Raw genomic sequence first — 18,415 nt, 5'->3', positions numbered from 1 at the left:
ACTGACACAGGGTGGACACACTGACACAGGGCTATAAGTTAATGGTTGAGCACTGCATGACTGGATATGCTGGACACACTGACACAGGGTGATGCGCAAATAGGATAAATGGAAATGTTGTCTTTACACTGATTTACCTTCCCTTTCCTTCTTCTCCCTCCTTGGGGAGGGGGTTGGTGGTACAGATTTTCAACACAACCTCTAAGTAGCCCAGGCTATACTCAAACCTCCCAAGAACTGGGATTCTCCTCTTGACTCTTGGAGTGAGTTTATATAGTTTCTGAAAGGCCATGCAGAACATAGAACACTTACCTGTTCAGCAAAAAATGAGAATATAGTAAATATAATCAATGTTGCTAGTACGCAGTGGGTCCAAAACTTCAGCTTGTCTCGATACGCCCTCCTGCTCAGAAACAGGAGGGTTAGTCACCCGTTTTTACAGAAATCCCCTGTGCATATTGTGAAGCAAAAGGATCTATTCAGTCAACTCTAAAATACTAATAAAATGTACATTTCTAACACAAGTTCAGATCTGTTATTTTATAATAAATATTGTACTTCAGGTAGTACAGAAGGCCAGACCAATATAAAAATGCAAGTGCCTCGAGAATTTTGGCTGAGAGATAGAAGATTAGATCAGAGGATTATAATAGAATTATAATATCTAGTTATTGTACTTTAAATTGAAAATAAATCTTGGTCTGTCTGTGTCGTTATTGGGGGACTAGCTAGGATAAAGAAAAACAGCCAGTGTATTAATTTCCTGCATAGTTTTATGTTAAAATGACTGGTACACATTTTGTCATTCCCACCACTGATTCAGACCACAAAGCCCTCTACCCTTCACCTACAGCACCAGCATCTACTTGTGTGGCCGTGTGCTTCCCATAGAAAGTACACAAGATCCACTTCTGTGAGCGTCTGACAGCAGGTGGCACAAGGCCAGCTGCCTAGGAGGTGCCATGGAAAAGCCCTCAAACTGCCATTTACTCAACCGTGCCACTGAAGATAAAAGTCAGAAACTGGGCTGGGGGAATTAACACTTGGAAGCACGGGGAAGCTGAACACGTACAAGAATGAACAGGTCGGGCAGCGAGAACACTGTCTCATTTATCCAGCTGCACCCACCGGGTTCTTCCAAGCTCTCAAGACCTGCCCAGTCTGCCCTACGACAGTATCGGCTACTTCTGTGTATCACTTTCATCATTCCCTTGAAGGCCGGCTGATAGCACCAAAGCCTATAGCAACATTTTCTCAGCTTGGTTTTGACCAACAATCTAGTGTTTCCAGTAATGTGTTTTAAAAGTACCTTAATTTATGACTTTATTTGTTCTGTTATTATAGAAATGTCATCTAACTATTATCACATTGGAGCATGGAATCTGGGGGTTGGGGGTGGGTGAAACTTAAATCTGTGTTCCCAGGGTATGGTCACCCTTATTTGCCTCCAGAATAAACTTAGGTACTTTGACATTAGAGGTGTATTTTTTGCAGACAGCTGCTAACCTGATTGTTTCTACCACTGAATTTTTAAGGTACTTTTATTTATGATTTTCTTTTGTTTGATAACCACAGAAACTTCACGAAACCTTTCCACAAATGAACATATTATTGGGAAACCTAGATTCAGCCCCCAGGTCACAGTCATTCTCATTTGGCTCAAGAGTAAACTTTTATTCCCTTTGGGGTGAGAGGTATGCTTCATAAGGACAAACATCAAGTCCAAATGTCACCTTTTCCCAAAAGCATCAGTGTTCCTATCCCCAGTGCACCAATATCATCGGAAACCTTACTGCCACACCTAATATATTCTCTCTGGTGCCTGTCACCCTGAACAGAATGCAACCTCGAAGCCAGAACTATATATGTTTCATCCTGGGATCCCAGCACCCGACCTAGGGAGGCAGGCAAAGGGTTAAAGGTTTTCATAAATTCAAAGATAAAGTCACCCGACCTCGTGGCAGTGAATAAAAAAATGAAGAAAGCACACAGAGCAGATACGGAAGATGCTCAAATGTGTGAACAAGAGTCAGGCTTGGTCTGCTACTTGTCAGCTATTTCAGAGTGAGCAAATTACTCCCAGCTCTTATGAGGCCGAGGTTAGGATCAGATCACAAGTTGCAGATCAGTTTGGGCTGCAAAGGGAATTCTAGACTAGCATGAGCTATGTAAAGAAACCCTGTCTTAAAAATCAAGGGCTCAGCGTGTATCTTGGCTGTAAAGTGCTTGCACAAGGCCTGGGGCTTGATTCTTGTCATTAAGAAACCAAAAAACTCCCCAAATGGGGAAGAAGTCAGAAACACGAGGTAACGTGGTGCAAGTCCTTACATAAGCAGGATTCAGAACAAGCAGATTCAGAGAGAGCAAATAAATGGTCACCAGGGGCCGAGGGTGAAGTGATGGGGAAATGTCTGTGCAAAGGCTGCTGGGAAAGTCTTTAAACCAGAGTGATGCTACACAGCATCATGAATACATAAACACTTCTGAACCGTATGGTGAAAATGGTGGAGGATACTATATGATACCCCATGTCAATTTTAACTTGTCTTCTCTTGTCTCATCCTTCCCAACTATAGCAGACAATTTTTTTTTGTTTTTTTGTTTTGTTTGTTTGTTTGTTTTTGAGACAGGGTTTCTCTGTGTAGCCCTGGATGTCCTGGAACTCACTCTGTAGACCAGGCTAGCCTCAAATTCAGAAATCCGCCTGCCTCTGCCTCCTAAGTGCTGGGATTAAAGGCGTGTGCCACCACCGCCCCGCTCAGACAATTTTTTAAATTAATATTTTATTAATTTACATTTCAATGTTGTCCCCCTTCTTGCTCCCCCCTCTCCTTCGTCTCTAGGTTCTAAGCAACCCTTGACAGATGTCAGTCTTTCAGGCTTTATCTTTGAAGTTCCCATGCGTTTTGAGAGCTTGCCCGGCAGTCTGGCCAGCCCGTGCTGATTTCACATGCCTAGCATTTTGCAGTGTGTGACAAGATCTTCCACATCAGTGCTGCTGCTGACTTAGATATTGATCAGCTAACAGCTGATTAAATGAAGCGTCATGAAGTAAAACTGAAAAAAACAGGGGCTGGAGAGATGGCTCAGAGGTTAAGAGCATTGACTGCTCTTCCAGAGGTCCTGAGTTCAAATCACAGCAACTACATGGTGGCTCACAACTATCTGAAATGAGATCCTGCCCTTTTCTGGTGTGTCTGAAGACAGCTATAGTGTACTCATATACATAAAATAAATCTTTAAAAAAAAAAAACTGAAAAAACTTACTTATTTTTCAAATCTCTCGAAATGCCCATAAATGTCTTTTAAATGTTTAATAGAACAAAAATTCTAACTCTATTTTTCCAAATAAATTACATGGCAGATAACACATTAAAGTCCAGACAGAAACATGCATACAGGTACATGGGGACACATACACACACATTTTTATGAAAATAAGAACTTACCATTCCTGGAGCTCATGCATGTGCAGAAAACGGTTCCGATACTCTCTTGGCAGCTCAAACTGGGAAGGTATGGGAAACATGGACTCATAGAAGTCCCTGAGAACAGCCTTCACTGTCTGGGCATCTTTATGGTTGTGGTCAATGTTGTCATTCAGACAAACGAACTTCCTGAAACAACAGGGAGTTAGTGGTCATCACACGCATGAGCCTCCTCTAATAAGTAAAAAATCTGGGTTCCAAAACTATTTCAGTGCACCAGCAACCCTAGCTGGCACCCTCGCTGACATTGCTCCCTGGAGGAGGAGTGCTTTGTAAAATGTCCTTGCTAACGCCCTCCCGGTAAAACAAGAGAACTGGAGCAGAGAATTCTGAAAGATCCATGCCACTGTGGGAATAAACAAACGACGTCCCTTCAGCGCAGCTACATGTATGTGCTCAGGCAATGAGCTTGCTGGCTGCGCAGCTGGGGAGACTAAGCGTAAGCGCCCAGCACAGGTGCTTTTGACCTGACCGCCATAACATGCTCCTGTAGATGGTTGACACAGAGATGGGGCCCGTCAGTGCAGACTCTGTATCTCAATCAAGCTGTGAGCGGCTCAGGGTCAGCAAGAGCAAGGTAGGATAGGGTGTCCGTTCTTATTTCAAGTTTTCTTTAAGGAGAAAGTCACAAGCTGAGGTCCCATTAAGATTATGACCAGTCGTGACACCAACACTTTTAAAAAAGAAATCAAAGCCGGGCGTGGTGGTGCACACCTTTAATCCCAGCACTCGGGAGGCAGAGGCAGGCGGATTTCTGAGTTCGAGGCCACCCTGGTCTACAAAGTGAGTGCCAGGACAGCCAGGNTTCTGAGTTCGAGGCCACCCTGGTCTACAAAGTGAGTGCCAGGACAGCCAGGGCTACACAGAGAAACCCTGTCTCGAAAAACCAAAAAAAAAAAAGAAAACAAACCAATTTAATAAAACCTTCAGATCCAACTACCAATTCTTGGAAAAGTAAAGAAAATGTAGGGCTAGAGAGATGGCTCAGTGGATAAGAGCACCTACTGCTCTCCCAGAGGTCCTGAGTTCAATTCCCAGCAACCACATGGTGGCTCACAACCATCTGTAATAGGATCCAATGCCTTCTTCTGGTATGTCTGAAAACAGCTAAAGTATACTCATATAAATATAACAAACATATCTTTAAAAAAATAAAGAGCATGTAGGAACAACTTAAGAACTCACAGATAGGACAGTGTGGTGGTGCACGCCTTTAATCTCAGCACTAGGGGCAGAGGCAGGCAGATCTCTTGAGTTTGAGGCTAGCCTGGCCTACAGAGAGAGTTCTGGGAGAACCAGGGCTACACAGAGCAACCTTGTCTCAAAAAAAACAAAAGCAAACCACACACACACAGACACAGACACAGACACACACACACACACACCTTACAAAGAACAAGAAAGGAAGGAAAGAGTTAAAAAGAAAATTAGCTAAGCATGGTGGCTGATGTCTGTATCTCAGGACTGAGGCTGAGCTGGATCTCCACCGAGTTCCAGGACAGCTTGGCCTAGTGAGAATTTGTCTCAAAAACAAGTTACAACAAAATGAAAAATAAAAAAAGCTAAGAAGCCCCAGCTGTGCGATAGCCCACGAGTTGCCCCAGCAGTTAGACAACCCACTCAAGTGACCCATCGATGTCACATGCTAGGAAAGCACCAGGGACTCATCCAGTGCCATGGCAACTGCTCAGGAAATAGTGAGTGACAGCAGTGTACAAGCCCCCTGACTCCATCCACTCGGCTCTACAGCTGGTGTCACCTACCTCTTAGCAGTCTGGGCGAGGCCGTCCACGGGGAACCAACAACTGAACTCATGGCTCCTGCTTCTTTGCTCAAACCTAGCTGAAATACTACATCCTTTACCGGGAAGCCTTTCTGACTACTCCAGACTAAATATGTCACTCCCATCTCTCTATGCCTGCTTGTTCCCTTGTAAGTCTTATTTAATACTTTTAGAATTAAAAAAAAAAAATTATAATCAATCAGAAAAAAAAAAAAAAAAAGAATTCGTACCTGGGGTTTTTTCTGATGTCATCCAACTGGCCAACCACATGAGAAACATTGGTTCGTATCATCTTGAAAGCGATTTCTTCCTCTCCCATGATTTCAAACCTAATTGTCAAACATATTTCAATAGTTTAATAAATAGATGGAAACGGAAAACAACATCTCAGTAGGAGAAGCATTCCTGAGTATTTACTGGACTCAGCATGAACAGAAATAAATGCATCTTTTAAGATTACTAGAGGAACCTCTAGATGACTGCACAATTAACAAAACATCATAGAAGCATAAACACGCTGGGCCTTTCTAACTATTGAGCTGAACAAAGACACGTTTCCTCCTTACCTGTATTTGTTCTTGTCTTTATATGCTTTGTGGATCCTGTCAGTTACTGGCTTACAGTTGGTGACAAGACTCTTAGTGACCGGAGGCTACGAGAGAACACAGTGGGTCAGACAGACATCAGGGCAAGCAAGACAGCAAGTGAGGCTGAGCTGAAGGGGTCACCAAGGGTCTACTGAGCTATGGACATACTGAAGGGGAAATGGCTCAGGAGCCCAGCATCCCGTCCCCTTGGCTGCCGTCTTAGCCACGCTCTTGGGATACACCTAAGATATTCGAGGAGACAACGGGGTGCCTACCTTCCATCTTGAGGAGAAAGGGTGCATTGACAAACACATGAAGAAAAACTAATTACCCATCTTTGGCCTAATTAACTAATTACTTTTCTGACAGCATCACCCTGTAAGTCCCGACTGGCCTGGCACTGAGAAGACCCAGTTAAGCTGATATTAAACTCATGATTTTCCTGCTTTTGTCTCCGATGTGGAGGGAATCCAGGCCAAGGACCACCAGGTCTTGCTTATAACAGATGTTAAAAAACAAAACAAACAAAACAAAAACAAACGAACAAACAAAACCCAAGTCAGTAGCCCGTATATGCCTTTCACCGTATTAGCTTTGATAGAACTGGTATGTGGGGAAATTTTAAAAAGGAGTTATTATTTTAAAACTCTTCTGAGGATATTCCTTGGCTGGTATAATGAGTTAGTTAATTACATGTTTTAAAATGACTTTATTCTCTCAAGAGGCAGAAATGTCTAGGGTTACACAAACATCCTTTCACTGATTAAGAACATCCCATGAAACAGCCGTTTCTCTTAGAACAGGCGGTACAGATGGATGTAAGCCACCCCCCGGCACTGGGAACGGAACCCAGGTCCTCTATGAGAACAAAAGGTGCTCTTGACGACTGAGCCTACTCTAGTAATTTTTTAAAAAATAGAATTGTATTCTGATTTTGAAAGTTATTCATTGAACAAAATATAAAAAACAAAGGAAGATACTAGTACTAAAAATCTGTGATTCAATATATCTTTTGAGGTACGTGTGTTTCATGTATTTAAGTAGGGGATGGATCGTATTTGGGAATTTTTTGATAATTCAACTCGTAAGTATGCTTGTCATTTCTCTCCTAATTAGCTGATTTTTCTAAGCAGTTTTCCATATATCATACACACTACTTATAAAACCATGCTAAATACTGTATTCTGCATGCCCTCCCATCAGTTTTGAGGTGCACACATCACAGAAATGGAGACATCTCTTACAGTCTTCTTTGGACAAGTGATGTTGCAATGGGTGGGTGGAACCCATTGCTGTTCCCTATAACACCCAGGAAGGAGCAGCAGTGACCATCTGATATTTCTTGGGAGGGTTCTGGGGTTACCTGCTGCCACTGCTGGTCACCAGGAAGTCTGTTTATGGAATCTACGTAGCCAGTCTAAACATTAGCTTGCACAGTTGCAGAGCTGGGAGAGATTCTAAAGTTAGATGCAGTGTGGTCCATGTGCTGCTACCTTGCCTCTCATTTTGATGAGCTCACAGGAAGGGAGGAGAGGCACCTTATAAGGATTAACACGGAACTCACCAGGTTGGGGTCATAGTATGCTTCCTGAGTCGGTGGGATGTTGTTGAGTTGAGTGATATTAGCGGGGAGCGTTTTTGAGCAATTTATTAACATGTGTTCCAAACCCGTCAAATCCTAACAGAGCAAAATACAAATCTGTTATATACACCATAGATGAAACCGTGGCTTAAAAATAAAAAGTATGTGTGTACAAGGAACATTATACAGATTGAGCAGGTTGTATTTACGTACACACACATACACATCTAACAGCAATTAATGGGGAAAAGAGGGCTTGAATCTAAAAAAGAACAAGGAGGGAGGACCATGAGAAGAGTTGGAGGGTGGGAAGGCAACAGGGAAATGGTATAGTTATATTATAATCTCAAAAAGGAAAAGGAAAAACATAATAAAAAGTATGTGAAAGTCTAAAAAAAATGGGTATTTTAAATGGTTCAAAAGCAATAAAATTCTTCAATATAAAACAGAAACATTTCAAAAGAGCAAAATGAGACTATACAACAGTAACTATTCCATTCTCATCTAAAAGAACATGAGGCTCGAGAGACGCATTTCCACAAGTGGCCCAGGGTCACAAGAGAGAATGCTGGGCAACTAATTCATGTTAGTATCTCTATGTATGAGTTTTGTATTCCTAAGGATCATGGAAGGATTCCAGTCAGTCACATCTGCAGGCCCTGAGTGAACCTGTCACAAGGATCATGTGCAGGCTACCTACTGCCTGACTCTCCGGAGCCTCAGATAATAAATGACTAATCCCAATGCAGTGCCACAAAACACATTGCAAACGTTATTTTAATTCTGGCTTTAATAAATGGATGAGTTACCAGTCTATACATTAAATATTCAGAACTCTCTTAACTTGAAATGCAGTATAAAAAGAGGTAATGTCAGAATTACATTTTTTTCCTTGACACGTCACAAGCGTAAGGTTAAAACAATACTTTACCTGCAAGCTTAAAGGTAGATCGTGAATTCTCGTGGCCAGTGTCCGGATTTCCCTATCAGACAAGACACCAGATTGGTCTGTGTCTACTTCATCAAAGACTTGGGAAATATTGAGGGGCTGAACTGCACTCATGAGGTAATAAAAATAGGAGAAGGCAAACTGCATGTCCTCAGAGTGACGCACCTTGTGGAATGAAGTCTTGTCAAATTCTTCAGGGAACCTGTCCAAATATAACACAGAGAGCTCTGGTCTTTATGTCTTATTTATATGGCACCTTTGACTCATCAGATATGAAGGCCATAGGCTCAGTGGGGTAAATATACAAATGCCAAGTACCCAGGCAGGCAACGTAGGCACAACGAAGACTTACATATCTTGGAGTTCTTGCATAACAATCCTGTCAATCATGTGCGGCATGTGTGCAGGGACTTTCCTGGATGTGAATCCAAACTTGCTGTTGAGAATTTTATTGACGTATCGGAGGGAGTCTGCAAATGTATCTTTTAGTTGCCTCCCAGTATGTTTGCTGTCTGTAAAGTACGCCAACTGGGTCTTCAATGACTCTTCCTCCTGAAAGGAGAAGTCCACAACTCAACCTTGTCCAGACTGGATCCTATTAACAAGCGATAAAGGCACCACCGTGCAGCGTTATAGAACGTGATAACAATTGGTCCCTAATAGTCCTCGAAGATGAGGGAAGTTTATGCCATCTGGCCTCTTTAAGAACCTTAGGCACTGGCTTGAGAGTAACAACAATGTGACAGGTCAGGTATGCATCAAAAGCTAGTTGCAGAAAACATGAGTTCAAGCCAGTTTGGTGCAACATTTCGAAAAATTATTTACATACGAATTATATAGTGCCTCAGACAGCAAGCTGTTTTGGCTGGTGACAAAGAGCATGTATTTGAGTTTGGAATACGACTAAAAGAAATTGAGCTCACTGTATAATAAGCTCACGGTATGATAAAGACAAAACCAGTTAGGCAGAACTCAACAAAGAAAATTGGCAAAGAATTTGAACATATTTCAGTGGAAGAAATTTTCTGCTTCCCAAACAGAAGAAAATGTGAACAAAAGACAAGAGCCAGCTCTGTCTTACGTTCCTATGCACGATGGGACTGGGAGATGGTGCCACATTTTAGGACCCAAAGTTTTCAAGGATGAAAACCTAGCAAGTCTACCAATGGAAATAAAAACTGAAGCATAAGATAAGTTGTATTGCTGGGTGGTGGTGGTGTACACTTTTAATCCTAGTACTTGGGAGGCAGAGGCAGGCGGATTTCTGAGTTTGAGGCCAGCCTGGTCTACAAAGTGAGTTCCAGGACAGGCAGGGCTACACAGAGAAACCCTGTCTCAACCCCCCCCCCCCACACACACACATACACAAAAGATAAGTTGTATTGAGATGCAGTAGCTGTAAAATGCTGCAAATGTCCAGTTTTAGGAAGAACATAGGGGCTGCCAAGGGCTCCTTCCTCACAGGTATCAGAGGCAACCAGGGAACTCACAGATGGCATAGAGTCACCACTGCAGCACAGAAACCATATAGCTGGCTGCTAATGCACCTAGAGAAACGACCGGAGGATGGCCCTTCATCCATCTCAATGAGGGAGATTCAAGAGCTTCCCTTTCTATGGTAGATTTCCTATTGCTTAAAAATTGCACTGGTCTACAGCCAAACTTCTATACTTTCAGGAAAGGTAGGTATGAATTTGCCACCTTCCACTCAATTAGCAAGTGCCTAAAGTGCAAGGCAAAAAGATGTCTCCCAAAAGGGGCTGAGAGGAACAAGACACACAGGCTCCACTTCAACATCTTCTTCACTGTCCATCCTTGACTGTACAGCTTTTCTTGGCCTGTCAACTCCAACCCGTCTATGGTCGGCTCACCAGAGCGGGTTCCTGGAAGCCTTCCCTAATGCCTTGGGGCAAAGCTGAGGCCATCTCCCTTGGGACCCCTTGTCCAATCTCAACAGAGATATTTTATGGCCACAATCATCAGCTTTAAATCCCCCTTCTAGAGGCCTATCAGTCTTCCTGAAGAGTGACTGTGACTTATGTTCCCCAGTGTTGAGCACTGAGGCAGCACCTGGAGGAAAAATGACCCCATGTCATCGTGAAGGCCGGAGATGACATGAGGCCTGTTGGTCTCATTGATGTTGGAAATGTTAACGAACTTATCTGAACCTCAGGTTTTCTCAGCGGCAGGATGGTATCAGATCTACAGGTTAAGGAGACAGGATGTCAGCCCTGCTCTCCCCACCTGCCCAACCTTCACCGTAGCTAAAATCACGTTTTATGTGGCATGTATGTTATTAGGGTTACTGGGGAAAAAATTCAGTGAAAGTCACTCAAGAAAAGCACTTGCTTCCATTGTGGTCTCAGGAAAATGCTAGATAAATGGTAGCCACTATCACGTTACCACTTAGAAAGTTATTTATGTTCCAAGGCATGACAAAGAACAAGGCTAGCTCTAACTTACATCAAGAAGGTCTTGGAAATACTTTTTTTTCTCCCAGGGCAAAAAGCCTGGATAATTCTGCTGCAACCTTCTGCCAGGCACTAATTCCTTTACAGGTACAGCATTGCCTTCTGCCCTGTCTCTCTCCTCTTCTTTTGGCAAGTGGCTTTCTGGGGGAACGATCAGTGGTGAAAGGTTCTCTTTGGACATAGTCACGCCTAGTGCAGGCTGGGCCAATCTTGCATTGGTCTCCAAGACCGGGGGTGGATTCAAAGCATGGTCACGGCCATTCACGGTCACTGTCTCCGCTGGGGCAGTCCATCTCTCTGATCTGTGTTCACCAGCAAAGCCATGTGGACGTTGGTGAGAAGGGTTTTCCTGTGGGACCTCCAGGTTGTCTTTTGTTTCACCGGTCCTAGCTTGAGGTTTTATTGTAGTATCTAGTGAATTCCCCAGGAAAGACCTTAGCAGGGCTGACTTGGACAAGTTATATCCTTTCAGAGTGATGTCTCCATGTTCTAGTTGCAAATCCAAGTTGCTCAGCCTCACCTGGGCCTCTTTGGGAAGGAGTGAAATATTTACCCGGGGGATTTTCACCTCCTCTTGGAATCTCCCTGTTGCATTTGCATCATGTCTCCTGATCTTGGGGAAGCGTTTCTCTTTGGGAACATCTTCAAAAGGGACATCAGCCTGAGGAAGAGGTGTCACTGGGCTAACCAAACTTTCATAGGCCTTCTGGGTTGTAGAATTCAGTTTGGGCTCCTCCCTCGTGTCCACCTCTACTGCTATCTGGATCTTGAACTCTTCGTCGTTGGCGTTTTGAAGAGTGAGGTTAAAATAGATCGTGGTTGCGTTCATTCCACTGTGCATTATCAGGTGTATGGTTTTCCACTTGTTTGCAATGGATGCGTGGCGGATGATGGGGTTGTCGCTGTAGGTCCCTTCAACTCCTCTTCTGGCTATGTTTGCAAAGCTGAAATAAGACAGGTATTCACCTTTGGGGACAACATAGTGAGTCTGGTTTGGGAGAAGTGTTACTTTATACAATTCATGAAAATGATCTAGAGGAAAAAACACAAACATGGTTTCCTTTTAATTAGGCATTTTTACTCCCTGGCCTTAATTCTCTGGGGTCAAGTTCTTATTTTCTAAGGATAACTTTAAATTTACCTTAAAATGCTCACAAATTTTAATATAAGGTTTGGGTATAATATGGCTCATGTTACCATTTGAAGTGACCACAGCAATTTACATGAATGTTAGCCCCAACTCAGTACAAAGATATGGTGTGACTTTTATCAATAAACTTCAATGACTAGTTTCCAACTTTTTTCTTTTTGCCCAATTGAGAAGAATTACTTTAGAGAATGACAACCATCGAGTGTCACTTAAAGGGTGACAACCATAGAGGTATCTGTGTGTTTAGCTATTTGTCCCTAATGTTTTCACTGCAACAAACATACCTTGTCCACAGTCACCAGCATCAAACCCGCAGGACAAGACGTTGCAGGCTTGGTCACAGAACTTGTCAGCCAGCCAGGAGTTTGCACACCCTTGGTTACAGTAAGAGATGGTGTTTATTCCTCCACCAAACTGCCAGTGCTGTCCAGCTCCAATATTCCCGGTACCCCCACCTCCTGCAACATACCGGTTCCCTGCAGTATTACCTGGAGGGAGGAGGAAAGGAGAGCCTTTGGAGGACTTCGAGCCATAAAAGAGGACCGCTCAGCTCATCATGTCTGTTACACTGATAGAGACATGAACTACAGCTACAAAGTCTCTTCCCCGCTCTTCAGGGGACACTGTCTGTGTCGTCAGAACGTCCCCAGAAGAAGTATCGGCTGGTAGAATACAGGCAGTGACAGCTAAGGCAAGATAGAAAAGCCGGTGTCCAGTCCCAGGCTTAGTGTTGTCACATGTTAACAGTTCTAGGTCTGCTCTGCTGCGTTCCCTCCCTGAAGCTGCTTGTATTTTACAAAAGTGCACCTGACCGAGAATACTGAGACACAGCTTTGACATTTCGTTTCCTCAAATAGTCAACACACTAACAAGCCCATTTGTCTTCTAGAACATCAGGATAATAATATCTGTGAACACCCTCTTTCTCAGGGCCCCCCAAATTCAAATGGGTAATAAGTAATGAATGCTCTTGCTCTAGAATTTTGAACTGAAAGCTAGTAAGTGAACCCATTTTTAAAAGTGCTAACATCAAGTCCAAAGGTACATGCAGTTTGTGGGGGTGGGGAAGCTGGGGGTGGGAGTGGGGTGGGTGGAGGTGGGGGAAGTGGGTGGAAGGGGGAAGTGCTAAGTAGATAAACACGATTTCTGCTATAACTTTGATCATTTCACAGTCTACTGCAGTTTCCCACTGAAAGTCACTGCCTTGGACTCCTGTCGAGCTGGCGAGAACCATCCTTGGGTTCACATAATTAAGAGTATTCTAGATGCTTTAAGTAATAACAAAAGAGATTTCCAAGGGCGGCACCTACACCAGAGAAGTGCCTTCAACAATGGCTCCCATGAACCAATTGGGTCACACAGCGCCACCGACCAGGGATCTCTGGATTCTAGCATGTCAGTAGCACGTGTTCCTAGGATTAAGGATGAGAAGATGAACAGGTCCCAGCACATCCTCACCAGAGCAGTCTCCGCCATCCCAGTCACAGGCTGAATTATTACAGGCCTTATCACAATAGCCATCTTTAATCCAGGAGCCCGGGCAGCCCTCTGCACAGTTTGGCACCGGCCATGTCAAATAAACCTGTGACAAAATCGAAGAGAAACTACAGTAAGTTCTGACACTTTTTACTCTTCGATTAAAATTGAACTGTAAAGTAGCCTGAAGAAAATTTGGTTTCCCACAGACTGGCTACTGATATTCGGCACTGCCTCAGGTTGGCCGATGCCCACGGGAGCATTAGGCCAGCTGAGCTGGCTGCTGATGGTCACTCATGACCCTTATGGTGATTCATGGGAACATCTGCTTCAGGAACAAGGACTTGGCCATGGATTAGTGTTAATACATGCCCCGACTTTGACATAAAATGCCCAATGCCAGATTTACATGTGAGTATAAAACCACGCCAAAGGAGGAAGGGACTCTGTCACGGTCACTCTTTAGCTGTGACACTTACTAGTAACCCCTGTGTGCATTTATAAATATCTGGACTCAAGGCTGAGGGAAAGAGAAGATGATTCTAGGAGCTGTCATCTCCATGCGGAGGCCATGTTTAGACAAATTACCAATTACTCCCAAATGAGTTGTGCGGTGCATGTTCACTTTATAAATTAAATCCATGAACAATAAACACACACCCTCCTTTTTTCTTTCTTTCTTTCTTTCTTTCTTTCTTTCTTTCTTTCTTTCTTTCTTTTTCTTTTTCTTTTTTTTTTTTTTGTTCCTTTGCACACTACACTTATTCAGAATTTACTTTAAAAATCTAAACTGAAACTAGAGGTTGCCAATAGCTAAAAGAGTCTGGATCTATAGAAATCTGGCTCTGGAGCATGTTCCTGGGCTGGTCCTACAGGAAAAAAAATCCAGTTCAATGCAGACAGGAGGTCATCCCATACCACCTGATTTAAACCTCCAGCTCCTGCCCCACTCTCCCAGCTATCACCAACACAGCCGTGCGTGTGCGTGCACGTGCGTGTACGTGAGCGTGTATAGCTTGTTTGTTTTGTTTTGTTTTGTTTCTTAAGACAGATTTCTGTATGGCCCTGGCTATCCTGGAACTCACTCTTTTAGACCAAGCTGGCCTTGAACTCACAGATCTGCCAACCTGGGATTAAAGGTGCCAGCACTGCCAGTCTCACTTCCCCACTTCTTTAAGCACTATTTTAAGCTAATTTTTCATGTTGGGCATTTTGCTGGTACTCTAGCTGCAAGTTTGTTGCAAAGTGGTTATGTTATAGTAGAAAATACAAAGGCTCAAGGAGAAAAAAAGGGAATTCTGATTATCTGAGACTGCGGGAAAGCAATCTCTCAATGTAGTCCTCTTACCGCCTAACTGCTGACTTGGAAGTCATAAATGCCTGCTGGTTAATACGCAAATACAGAAATGTGCACATGGATTTCCTCATCTGCTATTGATTTTCTAGCTAGGCGCCCACCTATCTCTTCTTACCTTTTGACCTTTGGAGTGGCTGTAAAAATCATCCGGCCAGACATCCTTACCGAACATGACATCGTCATTTAGATAAATAAACTTCTGGGACAGCCCTTCGATGCGGTGAATGTGACTTTCGATAGCAGGGGAACTGAAAGTAGGCAAGTGGCTCAGATTTTGGAAAATGTCCTTTTAACAGAAAACACACACAGAGGGCAAGTGAGTTGCTTTGATTTGGTTGGGCATTCAGAAAGAGGGAAAAGAGGACACTGTTAATTCAGAAAGGAGGTAGAAAGGGGGAGGGCCAGGAAATCGTGAGATCACTGTACCACACTGAAAGCACAGACAGGAAACCGCAGCCTCGCCGTACGTGCAAAGTCACTCACCTGGTGGGTCACTATGGTCACTCGAGGGTTGTCAAGGTTCAGCCAGGATGGAATCTGCCCGTTGGTGACAATGAAAATATTCCGTACCCATGGCGCGTGTCTCTCGATAGATCGCAGGGAGTACCTCAGCTCTTCATTATCCTCAAAGCGGCTGGCAGACACATCCTCATCCTGCTTGGACTGGGAGATGGGAGAAATAGTGGACACAGAAAGACTGAAGCGTCTACTCTAAATGCCTGCTCGTCTTCATCCTTTGCCTGCTCTGCTCTCAGGGGGCTAAGTTTTATGTCGAGCTAACACAAGCTGGAGCCATCTTCGAGGAGGGGACCTCAACTGGGGAAATGCTTTCATAAGACCGGGCTGTGGGCAAAACTGTTAAAATCAATCAATCAATCAATCAATTAATTAATTAATTTCTTCCTTTTTAAATTTTTCTCTGTGTAGCCCTGGAAAGCTATCCTAGAATTTGTTCTGTAGACCAGGCTGGTCTCGAACTCCAATATTTGCTTGCCTCTGCCTCTAGAATGCTGGGATTAAAGGCATGTGCTCTCTAGCCTGCCAAAGCTTTACTTTATTTTTGTTTACATTTGTGACTGTGACTATATGTATATGTGGGTGCCCTCGAAGGCCAGAGAGGTGTCAGATCCCTCGAAACCAGAGTCATAGGAGGTTAGAAACCATCTGATGTGGGTGCTGAACTTGGGACCTCTGGAAGAGCAGCAAATGCTCTTTACAGCTGAGCCATCCCTTCAGCCTTGTTCCTCTCAATGAGCAGGGGTAGAGAATGGAGGTTTGGAAAAGTTCTAGTCAGGTCACCTCTCAGTTAAGCCCTCCTCTTCCTCGCAACAAATCGACTTGTAAAACAGTCTAACTCTTCAGCCGAGCGCTCCCCCAGCGGCGCGATTCTGGCAATGGCAGACATTCTGAGTCCTTGACCTGGGCTGAAGGGGCCTGCGCTCCTCACCTGGCTGATGGCACTCAGGTCCCACAGCAGATACGCAGGGCTGATGGTCAGTTCCTTCCCATTGATGGTCATGTTCTTCTTGGTCTGCTTGTTCAGCTCTTGGAAACCCTTGGGGTTATTCAATTTCAGAAGAGCGACACTGGCCTCCGAGTACAGCCGCAACTGAGAGGTGACAGAGAGACGCACGACTTCAACGAATAAACGCAGATTTACACTTATTTATTTATTTATTTATTCATTCATTGATTTATTTACTTATTTATTTCTGAAACAGGGTAAGGCTGACCTTAAACTCCTGGTAACCCTTCTGCCTCAGCCTCCCAATGCTGAGATGATACAGGTGTGAGTCATCACACTCAGTCTCTAAACTTTTAATCTTGACACATAAAGACAGTATCACAGGCCCCAAGTGTTACCCAGATGAATGCAACAGGAAGGGGTGGAGGCCAGTGTGAACAAGACAGCTCAGGCGTCACAGCCACACCGCAGTGCCCACAAGAGACGCTAGATCTTCTGAGAGGGTGATGCTTTTATGAAATCCGTCTAATTTTTCAGAGCCGGCTTAAACTAAGGAGAAGCCACCCCACGGAAGACAGAAACTCCTCCTGCTGCACTGGCGCCTCTCTCTTCTTAATCTATTGGGAAGAAATTAACACACGATCCTAACTCAGTTCTTAAGCAGTTCCTGGTGGCCCCCGAGCCAGAAGAGCAGTAGGATTCCATGTGTGGCCTTCCCTCCTTTCGTCATGCATGCCGTCAACTGTTTTATGTGGTTTTGTTTTGTTTTGTTTGCTTTTTTGAGACAGGGTCTCTCTGGAGCCCAGGCTGGTCTTAAACTCTGGAACTTAGAGATCTGCCGGCCATCGCCGTTAACTCTTAACCCCCAACAGTGTGCACATGGTCTCCTGCCTGTGCTCCTTTACCTTGACTGTCCTGGCACACATCAGGACCTTGAGAAGTCAGCCACCACAGCTGTCGTTCCTGCCTCTGTACTGGGGAATGGGAAGCGGTGTGCTTAGGTGCATTCCCACCGCTCCTTACAAGACTCTGTCCCTTCCTTCCAGTTCATGGGTTCCCCACCACACCTCTAAGATCCCCCTAGAGTGAGGAAAACCAATTTCTAGAGTAAATAAACAGTACTGTAATATTATAATTTAATGTCAAACTTAAATGGGAAAATACCTGCAATCCTAATGTCACCATCAAAATTGTTTTTACCTTGGAAGTAAATGTTGAAGCCTCACAGGAATAAGCTACACCTTATGCCCCTTTACTTTTATTTTTGAGACAGGATCTCACTGGGGTGCATGGAGAGGCCTTGGATTTGCAATCCTCCTATCCCCAGCCTTCTGAGGCAGATTACAAGTCTGTGTTACATTTTAACTTGGTAATTATAGCATTTCGCTACAGTTTTTATCATTGACTGGGCATGTAATGGGCACCAGACACTGCCTTGGGCAATCATTGTACCAGGGTTAAAGTGTAAATTGAGATCTGCACTGTTCTGAGCCTTAATGGATCATCCATCCAGGCTTGCGCTGCCATAGCAGAGCTGGCCCGTGAGATGCAGGGATGGATGGATGGGTGATGGCCACGCAGGTCAGAATATGATTGGTTAATGCAAACAGCCCACCCCACTCCCCCTAGCTTTGTGTTCCCATTCTATGAAAAGGTTGTACAATCTCCCCTCGTGGATCCTGAACTGGCTGCCTCTCTGAGCTCGCAGAAAATAACGCTTTCACTTTTAAGCTTCTGTCTCTGAAGTAAGTTTTCTTGGCTTCTACTACAAACCCAACATGCCCTTTATCCTGCAAGCCATCTTATCAGCCCACACTAGCAATTGCCTAGGACTGGCTTCTAACTACATCATCAAAAATCAGACCTCTCATAGTAGCCACACAATAGGTGAAAGATAAGAAGTAAGGAACTTTAAAAGAGTATTTCAAAACATGAGATTTTCTGCCTCTATAGGAGACAGGGATAACAAGCATGAAGTAGTCTCTGCTGTCCACTAGGTGGCAGCCTAGTCCTGCAACTTTTATTACTTGTACTAGAAGTATCTTGCTGGAAAAGGATCTAAGAGGTACCTTGATCCTGGATATTTTTATTTTATTTTTTTTTTTTT

The 18,415-nt window shown here is 43.9% G+C and overlaps 1 protein-coding gene across 1 annotated transcript in view; it reads right to left on the bottom strand.

Moving 5' to 3' along the window:
- Gnptab (N-acetylglucosamine-1-phosphate transferase subunits alpha and beta) overlaps window positions 1–18,415 on the bottom strand; it is a 71,272-nt gene that overhangs the window by 3,862 nt on the left and 48,995 nt on the right. The window contains exons 8-20 of the mRNA XM_021175070.2: window positions 16,291–16,452; window positions 15,327–15,506; window positions 14,959–15,129; window positions 13,469–13,592; window positions 12,295–12,498; window positions 10,853–11,892; window positions 8,742–8,941; window positions 8,372–8,591; window positions 7,423–7,536; window positions 5,838–5,923; window positions 5,502–5,600; window positions 3,450–3,617; window positions 313–403 (exon numbers count right to left, since the gene is read on the bottom strand). Of these exons, the coding sequence (XP_021030729.1) occupies window positions 313–403; window positions 3,450–3,617; window positions 5,502–5,600; window positions 5,838–5,923; window positions 7,423–7,536; window positions 8,372–8,591; window positions 8,742–8,941; window positions 10,853–11,892; window positions 12,295–12,498; window positions 13,469–13,592; window positions 14,959–15,129; window positions 15,327–15,506; window positions 16,291–16,452 (2,859 nt within the window). The remainder of the gene's footprint in view (window positions 1–312; window positions 404–3,449; window positions 3,618–5,501; window positions 5,601–5,837; window positions 5,924–7,422; window positions 7,537–8,371; window positions 8,592–8,741; window positions 8,942–10,852; window positions 11,893–12,294; window positions 12,499–13,468; window positions 13,593–14,958; window positions 15,130–15,326; window positions 15,507–16,290; window positions 16,453–18,415) is intronic.

Source organism: Mus caroli, chromosome 10 (assembly GCF_900094665.2).
Source record: "Mus caroli chromosome 10, CAROLI_EIJ_v1.1, whole genome shotgun sequence".
Lineage (NCBI taxonomy): Eukaryota > Metazoa > Chordata > Mammalia > Rodentia > Muridae > Mus > Mus caroli.
Note: the sequence above shows the minus strand (reverse complement) of the source record. Positions and strands in the feature narration are given on the sequence as shown.